Source organism: Oncorhynchus keta, chromosome 17 (assembly GCF_023373465.1).
Source record: "Oncorhynchus keta strain PuntledgeMale-10-30-2019 chromosome 17, Oket_V2, whole genome shotgun sequence".
Lineage (NCBI taxonomy): Eukaryota > Metazoa > Chordata > Actinopteri > Salmoniformes > Salmonidae > Oncorhynchus > Oncorhynchus keta.
In genome coordinates this window covers 374,633-388,784 of record NC_068437.1, presented here as the reverse complement: position 1 = coordinate 388,784, position 14,152 = coordinate 374,633, and the positions used below count along the sequence as shown (strand labels likewise).

Sequence of the window (14,152 nt, the reverse complement as noted above, 5' to 3'; positions counted from 1 at the left end):
TCATTTTTATATAAAACTATACTAAATATATTCATGTCACCAAATAATTTATTAAAACACACTGTTGCACAATTACAGTATACAGTAGCCTCAACAGCACTCTGTAGGGTAGCACCATGGTGTAGCTGAAGGACACCAAGCCTCCGTCATCTGGATACATTGACTTCTTTACAAAACCCATGAGGCTCATGGTTCTAACCCCCTTCCATAGACTTACACAGTAATTATGACAACTTCCGGAGGATGTCTGCCAACCTATCAGAGCTCTTGCAGCATGAACTGACATGTTGTCCACCCAATCAAAGGATCGGAGAATGAATCTAGTACTGAAAGCATAAGCTACAGCTAGTTAGCACAGCAATACATTTCTTTAAAACTGTAGAAGCAAGAGAGTGAGAGAGCTAGCTATATTTAGTTATAAAAAAAACATCTCGCTTAGGTAGCAAATGCAGCTAGCTAGTTTAGCTTATTCAAACACCTGTATCAAATGGAGAGGGATGCTATCATAGCTAGGTGGCTATGGCTATCCAACGCTGGAACTCTTACAAGTTAAGGTTTTGGTTGTATTAATTTCTTGCCACCGGGGCCCGCTGTTGCAACTGCAAAACTGCAGTACACTACTGTGTGATTAATATAATAATAATAATATATGCCATTTAGCAGACGCTTTTATCCAAAGCGACTTACAGTCATGTGTGCATACATTCTACGTATGGGTGGTCCCGGGAATCGAACCCACTACCCTGGCGTTACAAGCGCCATGCTCTACCAACTGAGCTAACGTGTTAGTCAACATAGCTACTAGAACCATGACGTTAGCTTATATGTTTTGGCTTGGAAAGTATTTTTTTCCTGGTCACAGCTGATGGGTTGTGTACTGAAGTCCAAAAGCGAATGGAAAAGGTAAAAGGAGGAGAGCGCTTAGATGCGAGAAGGAATTACACAACGGCAAAATGATCATGCTCTTTGTATGTGGCTGCTATGAAAACTGTTTGTGTGTAATCAGGGGTGTATTCATTCCTCCGATTCTGTTGAAAAGCCTTTCTTAAACTGAAAATATCAGTATCATGTTCATAGCCTAAACCTATCGATGTTACATCGAGCTTGGTGAATGGAATATGAGTGACAGTCATCCAATATGTTGCAATAGAAATAAGGCCATGCTCATAAAAACAATTATCATCTTCCCTCATCTTAAAAGTCACCGACTGCCACTGACATCCCAGTAATAGAATGTAACAGTGAACACTGTTCATTTGGCGTAATTCGATCACTATAGAAACCCCATTCGGTTTCCATTTAGGCTGAAGCAGAGCTTTGCTTGCATGCTCTGTTGTGTTGCTAAATTGCAGTGCTTTTTCTCATGCAGTTCTGTATGCCTTTTTTCATCAAGCACAATTTACCAACATTAGCTTATGTTAAGTGGATTTAATACCAACAAGTAAAGCGGGCAATTTCCCTCTTTTTATGGAAAGTGGTCTTCTACTTTTCAGATGGTACAAGTTATTTTTGTTTTATAAGGATATCTATTATTTAAAATAAAATAAAAATGGTGAACTTGTTTCTTGTCTATAAGCCCACAGCAGTGATAAAGATTTTGGTTATACCACAATATCTCAGAATATGCTTCCTCTTCTTTTCTAGATGCAGAATGAATTGGAGAGAAACATATCAAAGGAGTTGGACCATGGTAAGTGTTTATGCAGGGACTTGATTAAGTTCATATCATAACACAAAATAACAGGGTTGTATTTTCAGATCTGGAAATTATGTATTTGTTTTTAAATTCTAATACTAGAAGAACAAGTCCAGATTATTGCAAAAAATATATATTTTACACACTAGCTTAGAATTTAAAGTTTCCGAACAGTCATTCTGATTCCCATGTAAAATAGCCTTTTGAGTGACTAAAACATCACCTATAAATATCAAGTACATTCTCTCATGGCTAAATGCCAGGAAGTTTGCAAAGACTGGCTTAGTGGGCGGGGAGCCAATTTGGTGATACACTAAGCAACTCAAACTCAAACAGCTATGTTTCAATCCAATTGGCAACAGAGTTTCATGCAAAAATCCACATTAAAAGAAAATGTGCCTACGCTGGACAACAGCTCGCAGATACGGTGTGTGTAGGATCTGCGGGTGGATTGTGGTAAAAGAGCAATAATGTTTTTATTTGTCAAAATGGCAGTAAAGCATTGATCATGTCACCAGAATAAGACCCTAAAACAAGCTCCGTTTGGTGCCACTTTCACCACCTTGTGAAGTTCATTATATTTTATTTGATCTGTAGCCTAAATTAAACGACATGGATTTCCGAGTCGTAGTGGAAGGATCACAGACAGCATGTCATTGCGCGACTCCAAGTTGACTTCGATATGATGGTTATTATATCAATGTCTGCACATATTTGGCGTTTCCACCTCCATTTCTTGCATTATACGTTTTACCGACACAAAGATGTGTTTTTAAAATTGCACCGAAACTGCCTGTTTCTATCACCGCTGTCGTGATATTTTTTATACTTTTCCTTCACTCTATGGTCCAACTCATCCCAAACAATCGCAATAGGGTTGAGGTCTGGTGATTGTGGAGGCCAGGTCATCTGATGAAGCACTCATCACTCTCCTTCTTGGTCAAATAGCACTTACACAGCCTGTAGGTGTGTTGTAATTGTCCTGTTGAAAAACAAATGATTGTCCCACTAAGCGCAAACCAGATGGGATGGCGTATCGCTGCAGAATGCTGTGGTAGCCATGCTAGTTAAGTGTGCCTTGAAGTCTTAATCAATCACTGACTGTGTCCCCAGCAAAGCACACCCACACAATCACAACTCCTCCTCCATGCTTCACGGTGGGAACCACACATGCAGAGAACATCCGTTCAAAAAATAATAATCTCAAATTTGGACTCATCAGACCGGAGGACAGATTTCCACCAGTCCCATTGCTCGTGTTTCTTGGCCCAAACAAGTCACTTCTTCTTATTGGTGTCCTTCAGGATTGACTGACCTTTATGTCTTAAAGTAATGGACTGTCGTTTCTCTTTGCTTAGTTGAGCTGTTCTTGCCATAATATGGACTTAGCCCAATTTGGTAAAATACCATTTTCTGTATACCACCCCTACCTTGTCACAACACATCTGATTGGCTCATTAAGAAGGAGATCAAGTCCACAAAAATAACTTTTAGCAATTGAAATGCATTCCACATTTTTTAAAATTTTTTATTTAACCAGGTAGGCCAGTAGAGAACAAGTTCTCATTTACAACTGCGACCTGGCCAAGATGAAGCAAGGCAGTGCAACAAAAACAACACAGAGTTACACATAAACAAACGTACAGTCAATAACACAATAGATAAATCTATGTACGGTGTGTGCAAATGTGGAAAAGTAGGGAGGTAAAGGCCATAGAGTTAATTACAATTTAGCATTAACACTGGAGTGATCGATGTGCAGATGATGTGCAAGTAGAGATACTGGGGTGCAAGAGGGTAAGTAATCATTTGGGGATGCGTTAGTTGGGTGTGCTATTTTCAGATTGGCTGTGTCCAGGTACAGTGATCAGTAAGCTGCTTTGACAGCTGATGCTTAAAGTTAGAGAGGGAGATATAAGACTCCAGCTTCAGTGATTTTTGCAATTCATTCCAGTCATTGGCAGCAGAGAACTGGAAGGAAAGGTGGCCAAAGTGAGTGTTGGCTTTGGGCATGATCAGTGAAATATACCTGCTGGAGCATGTGCAACGGGTGGGTGTTGCTATGGTGAGCTGAGAAGGTGGGGCTTTACCGAGCAAAGACTTATAGATGACCTGGAGCCAGTGGGTTTGGCGACTACTATGTAGTGAGGGCCAGCCAACGAGAGCATACAGGTCACAGTGGTGGGTAGTATATGAGGCTTTAGTGACAAAACGGATGGCACTGTGATAGACTACATCCTGTTTGCTGGATCTATAAGTCCTCAGAGCAGTGGGCAGCTTGGAGGAGATGCTTTTATTCTCCATGGCCTTTAGTGTTCGGAAACTTTTTGGAATTAGTGCTACAGGATGCAAATTTCTGTCTGAAAAGGCTAACCTTAGCTTTCCTAACTGACTAAGTATATTGGTTCCTGACTTCCCTGAAAAGTTGCATATCGCGGGGGCAATTCGATGCTAATGCAGAACGCCACAAGATGTTTTTGTGCTGGTCAAGGGCAGTCAAGTCTGGGGTGAACCAAGCGCTTTATCTGTTCTTAGTTCTACATTTTTTGAATGGGGCATGCTTATTTAAGATGGTGAGGAAAACCCTTTGGAAGAGCAACCAGGCATCTTCTACTGACGAGAAGGTCAATATCCTCCCAGAATACCCGGACGCTGAAGTGTTTTAGGGAGCGCTCAGTGATGAGGGGTGGTCGTTTGACCATGGACTCAAGGCCTGCTCGCTGAGATCCTGGTGTTTTAGGGACAAGTTGGTCAGGATGCTAGACAGTGATGACTGTCAGGCAAAAACCTGAGAAATCAAAACAAGAAGTGAGAAATCTGAAGTTGGTATGTATTCAACACAGTTCCCATTTAAATCCCCTTGGGATATTAATGAAGTTGCACTTCCTAGGGCTTCCACTAGATGTCAACCATCTATAGAAATTTGAATGAAGCTTCTATTGTGTTATGGGACTGAATGACAGCAGAATGAATCAGGTGTCTGCCAGTCAGCCATTTCCTGGTCATGCGCATTTCACATGATTAGCTACCTGCGTTCCATGGTTCCTCTGGTTGGAACTTTATTGAAGATTAATGATAAAACATTCTAATGATTGTTTCTTCGACCTGTAATATAACTTTTTGAAGTTTTTGTCCGAAGTAATGCTGACCAGAACAAGTGTTTGGATATGTATAACAAATGCGCTAACAAAAGTAGCTAATTGGACATAAATAACGGACATTATCGAACAAAACAAGCATTTATTGTGGACCTGGGATTCCATTCTGATGAAGATCATCAAAGGTAAGGGAATTTTAGCATGTAATTTATGGTTTATGTTGACTACAACATGGCACTATTTTCACTTGATTGTTCTGAGCGCCGTCTCAGATTATCACATGGTTTGCTTTGTTGAATGTGGCTATGCAAAATCACTGGATGTTTTTGGAACTAGTGAATGTAACGCGCCAATGTAAATTCAGATTTTTTTATATAAATATGAATTTTATCAAACAAAACATACATGTATTGTGTAACATGAAGTCCTATGAGTGTCATCTGATAAAGATAATCAAAGGTTAGGGATTCATTTTATCTCTATTTGTGCATTTTGTGACTCCTCTCTTTGGCTTGGAAAATGGCTGTGTTTTTCTGTGGCTTGGTGGTGACTGAACATAATCATTTGTGCTGCTTTCGCCGTAAAGCCTATTTGAAATCGGACACTGAGTACACTCAGTATGTTTTGAGGAATTTTTTTAATGAGATTTCTGTTTTGAATTTGCGCCCTGCACTTTCACTGGCTGTTGTCATATCATCCCGTTAACGGGATTGCATCCCAAAAAGGTTTTAACCAGCGGCAACGGTGACCTGTTTCTGGAAAGGTGTATTTTTAAAAGTAGAAGCTTGAATTGTTTGGGAACAGACCTGGATAATATGACAGAACTCTGCAGGTTATCTCTGCAGTAGATTGCAATTCCGCTCCCGTTGGCAGCTCTATCTAGATGGAAAATGTTATAGTTAGGGATGGAAATGTCAGGAATGCCAGGTAGACTAGGCATATTGACATTAGGGAGAGGCGTGTGTAGCCGAGTGATCATAGGGTCCAGTGAGTAGCTCGGCGAGCTGGAGACACAGCGATTCAGACAGCTAACAGGCTGGGGCTAGCAGATGGGCCTGCGGGGGACGTCACAACGGAAGAGCCTGTAGAAACCCTCTCGGACGGTTACGACGGCAGACGAGTCATGATGGATCGCGACGGCAGTAAAGGTTCCAGGCCAATTGGCAAGAGAGGTATTGTAGCCCAGGAATTGTCTGATGGAATCTCTTCGGCTATCTGGGAGATGGGTCTAGCTTGAGGCTAGCTCCAGGCTAACTGGTGTATGCTTCAGGACAGAGGCGTTAACCAGGAGTAGCTTGCTAGCTGCGATGACCCGGTGTTAAGGTTCAGAGCTTGCAGTATGAATCTGGAGATGTGGTAGAGAAAATCAGTCCGATATGCTCTAGGTTGATATCACGCTTTCAGACTGGCAGGAATTGACGGGCTGAGGCTGGCTGATGTCCGAGTTAACGGTGATGACCGCTAGCAGTGGCTAACTGACTACTAGCTAGTAGATCCGTACCACATTGGGTGAGGCGTGTTGCCGGAGAGTATGTTCAGTCCGTAGATGGAAATTGAGATCAAAAATATATGCAAAATATTTTGGAAGAAAACGATATATACGGGACGGGATGACAATAACAGACGTCTGACTGCTATGCCATCTTGGAACACAAGATGACTATCTTATGAAGCTGGTTGAGAGAATGCCAAGTGTGCAAACATGTCATCAAGTCAAAGGGTGGCAACTTCAAAGAATCTCAAATATAAAATATATTTGTATTTGTTTAACACTTTTTTGGTTTCTACATGACTCCATGTGTGTTATTTCATTTTTTTGATGTCTTCATTATTATTCTACAATGTAAAATAAAGAAAAACCCTTGAATGAGAAGGTGTGTCCAAACCTTTGACTGGTACTGTTTAATTATATTTGCTGACTCCCTACAGTAAAATTTTGGCACCAGTAGAGTAGCTACAGCTAAAGTCGGAAGTTTACATACATACATACACAAATACATTTAAACTCAGTTTTTCACAATTCCTGACAAATTCCCTGTTTTAGGTCAGTTAGGATCACCACTTTATTTTAAGAATGTGAAATGTCAGAAGAATAGTGGAGAATTATTTATTTCAGCTTTGTTCTTTCTTCACATTCACAGTGGGTCAGAAGTTTACGTACACTCAATTAGTATTTGGTAGCATTGCCTTAATTGTTTAACTTGTATCAAATGTTTCGGGTAGCCTTCCACAAGCTTCCCACAATAAGTTGGGTGAATTTTGGCCCATTCCTCCTGACAGAGATGGTGTACCTGAGTCAGGTTTGTAGGCCGCCTTGGTCGTGCACGCTTTTTCAGTTCTGCCCACAAATTTTCTATAGGACTGAGGTCAGGGCTTGACTTTGTTGTTCTTAAGCCATTTTGCCACAACTTTGGAAGTATGCTTGGGGTCATTGTCCATTTGGAAGACCCATTTGCGACCAAGCTTTAACTTCCTGACTGATGTCTTGAGATGTTGCTTCAATATATCCACATAATTTTCCTCCCTCATGTTGTCATCTATTTTGTGAAGTGCACCAGTCCCTCCTGCAGCAAAGCACCCCCACATGATGCTGTTGCTGTTCTTGGATTGATTTGCACTTTTCGCACCAGAGAACGTTCATCTCCAAGAGACAGAACCCGTCTCCTACCTGGTATGACAGCTGTGTGGTCCCATGGTGTTTATACTTGCATACCAACATGATGCTGCCACCCCCTTGTTTCATGGTTGGGATGGTGTTCTTCGGTTTGCAAGCCTCCCCCTTTTTCCTCCAAACATAACGATGGTCATTATGGCCAAACAGTTATATATTTGTTTCATCAGCCCAGAGGACATTTCTCCAAAAAGTACAGTCTTTGTCCCCATGTGCAGTTGCAAACCGTAGTCTGGCTTTTTTATATCGGTTTTGGAGCAGTGGCTTTTTCCTTGCTGAGCGGCCTTTTAGGTGGTCCAACATCTTCACAAGGTCATTTTCTTTTGTTCTGGGATTGATTTGCACTTTTCACACCGAAGTACATCTCAAGGAAACAGAACAAGTCTCCTTCCTGAGCGGTATGACGGCTGTGTGGTTCCATGGTGTTTGTACAGATGAAAATGGTACCTTCGGGCGTTTGGAAATTGCACCCAAGGATGACCCAGACTTGTGGAGGTCTACATTTTTTTTTAGGTCTTGGCTGATTTCTTTTGATTTTCCCATGATGTCAAGCAAAGAGGCACTGATTTGAAGGTAGGCCTTGAAACACATCCACAGGTACACCTCCAATTGACTCAGGCTAATTGACATCCGTTATCAGAAGCTTCTAAAGCCATGACATCATTTTCTGGAATTTTCCAAGCTGTTTAAAGGCACAGTCAACATAGTGTATGTAAGCTTCTGACCCACTGCAATTGTGATATTTATGTGAAATAATCTGTTAGTGATTGTTGGAAAAATGACTTGTCATGGACAAGGTAGATTTCCTAACCGACGTGCCAAAAATATAGTTTAACAAGAAATTTGTGGAGTGGTTGAAAACGAGTTTTAATGACTCCAACCTAAGTGTATGTCAACTTCCGACTTCAACTGTATCTAGCTTTATAAACCACGCCCCTCTGAAAACACACCTTCGATGTTGGTTACATCTTTATTTAAATTAGGTAATAGAATATGATGTTACCGTTGGTGTATTTAAACAAGCATTAGGGTGATGCCACTCTATCCCCTTAATAATCCCAACTCCTGAATCCAAGTGTTTGACATGGGGGAGGGGACCAGTAACTTTATGATCAAACTTTAGTCATGTAGAAACAGTCAATTTTCATACTTTGATCTGGTTTCATCCAATATCATCCAATTCCATGAAAAACATGATTTTGACATTTCGTTACCTTTAATAATTTCTTTCTCTCCTTGTCTCTCTCTCTCTCCCCTCACTGTCTTCTCTCTCTTCAGCGACAGCAGAGCTTGAGTGCTCTGCCCGGATGTCTCCGGTGGGCTCTGCCTCAGGCTCCCCTACTAGCCTGGGTTGGGGTCTCAGTGTGGTGGAGGACCCGGTCAGCAGGGCCACACAGCAGTACCTGGAAGTGCTCAAGAAAAACTATATGATTTGACCAACCCATAGCAGGGCCAGGCAGCACTGGGCTACCCAAAGGGAGCCACAACTGTCCACTTTACCATGACCTGGGTGGCATTTATTAGGGCACACGGTGGGAAACGTTTTGCAATGGAAGGCAAAAATGACGTTTTTAAGTCCAGGTATTCCTTCCGTTTCATTCTGTTTTCTCCCGTTTGGTGCTCTAATGAACATCACCCTGGGCCTCATCAATGCATGCTTATATAAAAAGAACATGCACATTGAGAAAAACACTAAAGGGTAAAGCCACTCCGCTATAACACATTCCCCAAAAATGCTTACTCTTTATTCTACGTCTTTTAAGAAAGGAAACAGACGTGATGCACATTGCACTTACAGTGCATTCGAAAAGTATTCAGACCCCTTGACTTTTTCTACATTTTGTTAAATTACAGGCTTATTCTAAAATGGATTACATCGATTTCCCCCCCCCTCACACAATGCCCCATCATGACAAACCAACAACAGTTTTTTTTAGATATGTATTAAAAATGTAAAACTGAAATATCACATTTACATAAGTATTCAGACCCTTTGGTCAGTACTTTGTTGAAGCACCTTTGGCAGCGATTATGGCCTCGAACGCTACAAGCTTGGCATACCTGTATTTGGGGAGTTTCTTCCATTCTTCTCTGCAGAACCTCTGAAGCTCTGTCAGATTGGATGGGGAGTGTCGCTGCACAGCTATTTTCAGGTTTCTCCAGAGATGTTAGATCGGTTCAAGTCCGGGCTCTGGCTGGGCCACTCAAGGATATATCTAGAGAATTGTTCCGAAGCCAGTCCTGCGTTGTCGTTGTACTGTTGGAAGGTGAACCTTCGCCCCAGTCTGAGGTCTTGAGCGCTCTGGACCAGGTTTTCATCAAGGATCTCGCTGCACTTTGCTCCATTCGTCTTTCCCTCGATCCTGACTAGTCTTCCAGCCCCTGCCGCTGAAAAACATCCCCACTGCATGATGCTGCCACCACCATGCTTCACCATAGGGATGTTGCCAGGTTTCTTCCAGACATGACACTTGGTATTCAGGCCAAAGATTTCAATCTTGGTTTCATCAAACTAGATATTCTTGTTTCCTTTCAGTGCCTTTCGGCAAACTCCAAGCGGGCTGTCATGTGCCTTTTTCTGAGGAGTGGCTTCCGTCTGGCCACTCTACCATTAAAAACCTGATTGGTGGAGCGCTGCAAAGATGGTTGTCCTTCTGGAAGATTTTCCTATCTCCACAGAGGAACACTGTCAGGGTGACCATCAGGTTCTTGGTCACCTCCCTGACCAAGGCCCTTCTCGCCTGATTCCTCAATTTGGTTGGACGACCAGCTCCAGGAAGAGTCTTGGTGGTTTCAAACTTCTTCCATTTAAGAATGATGGGGGTCACTGTGTTCTTGGGCTTGGTCAATGCTGCAGAAATGTTTTGGTAACCTTCCCCAGATCTGTGCCTTGACACAATCCTGCCTCGGAGCTCAACTGACAATTCGACCTCATGACTTGTTTTTTGCTCTGACATGCACTGTCAACTGTGGGACTTATATAGACAGGTGTGTGCCTTTACAAATCATGTCCAATCAATTTAATTTACCACAGGTGGACTCCAATCAAGTTGTAGAATCCTCTCAAGGATGGTCAATGGAAACAGGATGCACCTGAGCTCAATTTCGAGTCTCATAGCAAAGGGTCTGAATACTTACGTAAATAAGGTATTTCAGTTTTTTTATTTTTCATACATTTGCAAACATTTCTCGACTTGTTTTCGCTTTGTCATTATGGGCTATTGTGTGTAGATTGAGATGTTTTATTTAATCCATTTTAGAAGGCTATAACCTAACAAAATGTTAGTCAAGTGGTCTGAATACTTTCGGAATGTACTGTATACACGAGAAAGATGGCATGATATTTTTTTATCATATTTATTTTTTCAAAGCCATATTATTTTTTACATATTTGTTATTAACCACCTGGAGACAATGTCCACGCCCCCTTAGACATATAATCTAAACATCTTCATAAAAATCTCTAAGCAAGAGATATCTGTTTTTTGCATGGGCTACGTCTCAATCCAACACATTCACCGATGTCAGCCTTCATCATCTACGGTGAAAGATGGCAGCGCTACAACTGTGTTTGTCAAACCATGAGACATCCCTATTATGACCCCTCTATGGAAAGATGAGACTCGAACGAAAACATACATGATTTGCTCTGAGATGCCCACATACCTCACAAGACTCCTCTGAAGACTCACCCGGTAGCAGTTTAAAAAATTAATCGAAGTGTACACTCACCAGACAGTTTATTAGGTACACTACCCCGTTCACTAAAATGGATCACTTCTACAGACAGTGGGTCACGTGGCCAGGGCTTGGTATTTTAAGCAGGCAGACAGGCATTGAGGTATTCCGTTACTGTTCGATCGAATGCTAAAATTGGCATAATGAGTGACCTAAGTGACTTTGAGCGTGGTATGATCGTCGGTGCGATGCGCACCGGATCCAATATCTCAGAAGCGGCTGCCCTCCTGGGCTTTTCACGCACTACAATGTCTCGGGCTCTGTGGGCGAAAACAGCTAATTGAACGAGGTCGAAGGAGAGTGGCAAGAATCGTGCATGCTAACAGGCGGGCCACAAACAGACAAATAACGTTGCAGTACAACAGTGGTGTGCAGAACGGCATCTCAGAACACACAACTTGTCGATTCTTGTCACGGGTGGGCTATTGCAGCATTCGACCACACTGAGTTCCACTCTTATCAGTTATAAATAAGAAGAAGCAGTACCAGGGGACACGCCTTCTACACCACTTGACAATTGAGGAGTGGAAAAACATTGCATGGAACATGACAGTGAGTAGAGTTTACTTGAGTGGCCTGGCTCAGTCCCCAGACCTCAACCCAATAGAGCATCTTTCGGATGAGATGGAACAGGCTGTTGGCAGTATGAATGTATCGCCGTCCAATCTGCAGCTACTACGTGATTCCGTCGGGTCAGCATGGACCAACATCCCTTTGAAGAATACCCTAAAGAATTCGGTCTGTTCTGGAGGCAAAGGGCGGTCCGACCCGGTACTAGATGGGTGTACCTAATAAACTGTCCGGTGAGTATATGGAAGTAGTTTAGTGCGTAAAAAAAGGGGTTAAATATTTGCTGAAAAATATAATAATCTTATCACATATATAGGACAGACACTTCAAAACAAGCTTCCTTTCAATTTTTTTTAACCTTTTTCCATATACAAATCTGTTATTGAATGCGTTTCAATGGGCTAGTAGCAGACGTGTGTATATATAGACATGTATACATACACATATAAGTTCTTAAGTATTGTTACTCTTGTATGATCTGTTTTTTTCTATGGTTCAGTCCTTTTCAGTACAGTGTGTTATACACTATAGGTTCCTGCGTACAGATTGTCTTAAATTGTTTGCCATTTACTTTATGGTATTGATTTATTGGATATTTTATAGTATTGGATGTATGTACCATGAGTAACATTACCAAGATATCACTTTTTTTGGTATGTGCCGTGTAATGGTTCAATATGTTTTTTTCCTGTTTTGTCCTGTTTTTTTGTAGTTGTTGTAATGCACAACATATACTTGAATGAGACAAACGAGGATATTCTGTAGTTAAACAGGGTACCCATATTTTGTAGTACCTCGTTACATTAGTTTTTGTTTGATCTTAGTTACAAAAAAATGTACATTTCAGTATTTTTTTAAGGTCAACAGTTGCTATATATAAAAAAAAAGATTTAAGGAAAAAGAGAATAGCCATCTGAACCTGTGTACAGTACATTACAGAAGATCTGTAAATTTATGAATAAAAGTCTACAAACATTTGTTCATTTTTCATGTATAGATTGTACACACATTTGTGATCCCAACTTTCATTAGCTCATTTGACATATTTTACACCCTCCTCACTCCTAACACACACACCACAAATCATTCATGTCTGAAACTTGATGTCATACACTTTTAAAACCGCATTCCCCTCTACTTCTTAAAATTAGGGTCTGTAGTGTGTTTATGATGCCCCCATCCCTTGTGTCTCTCTCCTTTGATCAGTCCTCTGTCATCTTCTGATGTTGCTATATTCAAATTTGGTTACATTTACTTGTTTCCTTTACAGTTCGATGGGCACATCTGACAGACTTGACTGCTTTATAATTATTTTTTCATTCTTTTATAGACACAACTTCAAACATTATTATCAAGTTGTAGAACAGGGAGCCATACAAATAGAGACGGAATGTGATTAAGACATGTTGGAGAGATTGTTTTGAAAATAAACGCATGCATAAAACAAATCATTTCCACAGTGGGTCATTCTGTTTCTATAATGCTGTTCTGTTGATTGCCACTCTGTTCTCTCCGCTTGCCAGTCAAACCAATAATAGACTTTGGGAAAACTAAAAGATATCTCTTTCCCACCCAATGGCCCCATAACGAGCTAGCAAGTCGATAGGCAAAAGTCACACTTGTTAATCAAAACAAAACCATCTTCAACTGGTCTACCTCAATACTGTGCAAATAATATATATATATATATTTTATTTTTATTTATTTTTATTTTTTTTATTTTTTTTTAACATTGATAGACATTACCCTATCTTGTTGGTAAATTAATAATGTGGCCTCAAATTAGTCAAACCTGGACTAATTAAACACTATTTTACAACTAAAAAAATGTGGCAGTGCTACTGTACATAATTCATAGTGTCTGCTATAGACAGCTTCAGACATGGCCGGCACTGCCTACACAGTTCAAGAATATGTAATGTTTACTGGGACTGAACATGACAGAAAATAATTTACTTCCTCAGTAGTCTGTTTTTTTTCCCTCCACATCAGTGGTTCCTCCTGTATTATTGTATGACAGACAAGCAATGCATTGCAGTCAGCTCCAGGGGGTTTGATAGTAGTTCTGTCACAATAATGTACCATACTCCTATTTTCCATCTCAAAAGAAAAAGGAAACCGCACACAGCTCTTGATAGTATCACTGATATTTAATAAGCTTACGTATCGGCCTCACGGCCTTCTTCAGAGCTTTTGTGATAAAAAAAAAAAAAAAACTAACATTTGCACCCTTATGTAGACCTAGCCCCACCCACATCCGTTCCACACATCGAAAGGGGTTGGAGGCAAAGGACAAACAAATAAGTACTGCCAAATATAACAATATGCATTTCATAAATATTACAAAAGTGTATCAATAAGACTTATTAAACACGTCTG

General features: G+C 40.9%; 1 protein-coding gene across 3 annotated transcripts in view; it reads left to right on the top strand.

The window, feature by feature from the left end:
* Window positions 1–13,224, top strand: part of si:ch211-272n13.3 (ankyrin repeat domain-containing protein 26) — an 88,174-nt gene extending 74,950 nt beyond the window's left edge. For all 3 annotated transcript variants that reach the window (XM_035790361.2, XM_052465214.1, XM_035790362.2), the window contains 2 exons: window positions 1,645–1,690; window positions 8,744–13,224. In XM_035790361.2, the coding sequence (XP_035646254.1) occupies window positions 1,645–1,690; window positions 8,744–8,901 (204 nt within the window). In that variant the 3' untranslated portion in view covers window positions 8,902–13,224. The remainder of the gene's footprint in view (window positions 1–1,644; window positions 1,691–8,743) is intronic.
* Window positions 13,225–14,152: the final 928 nt, after the last annotated feature.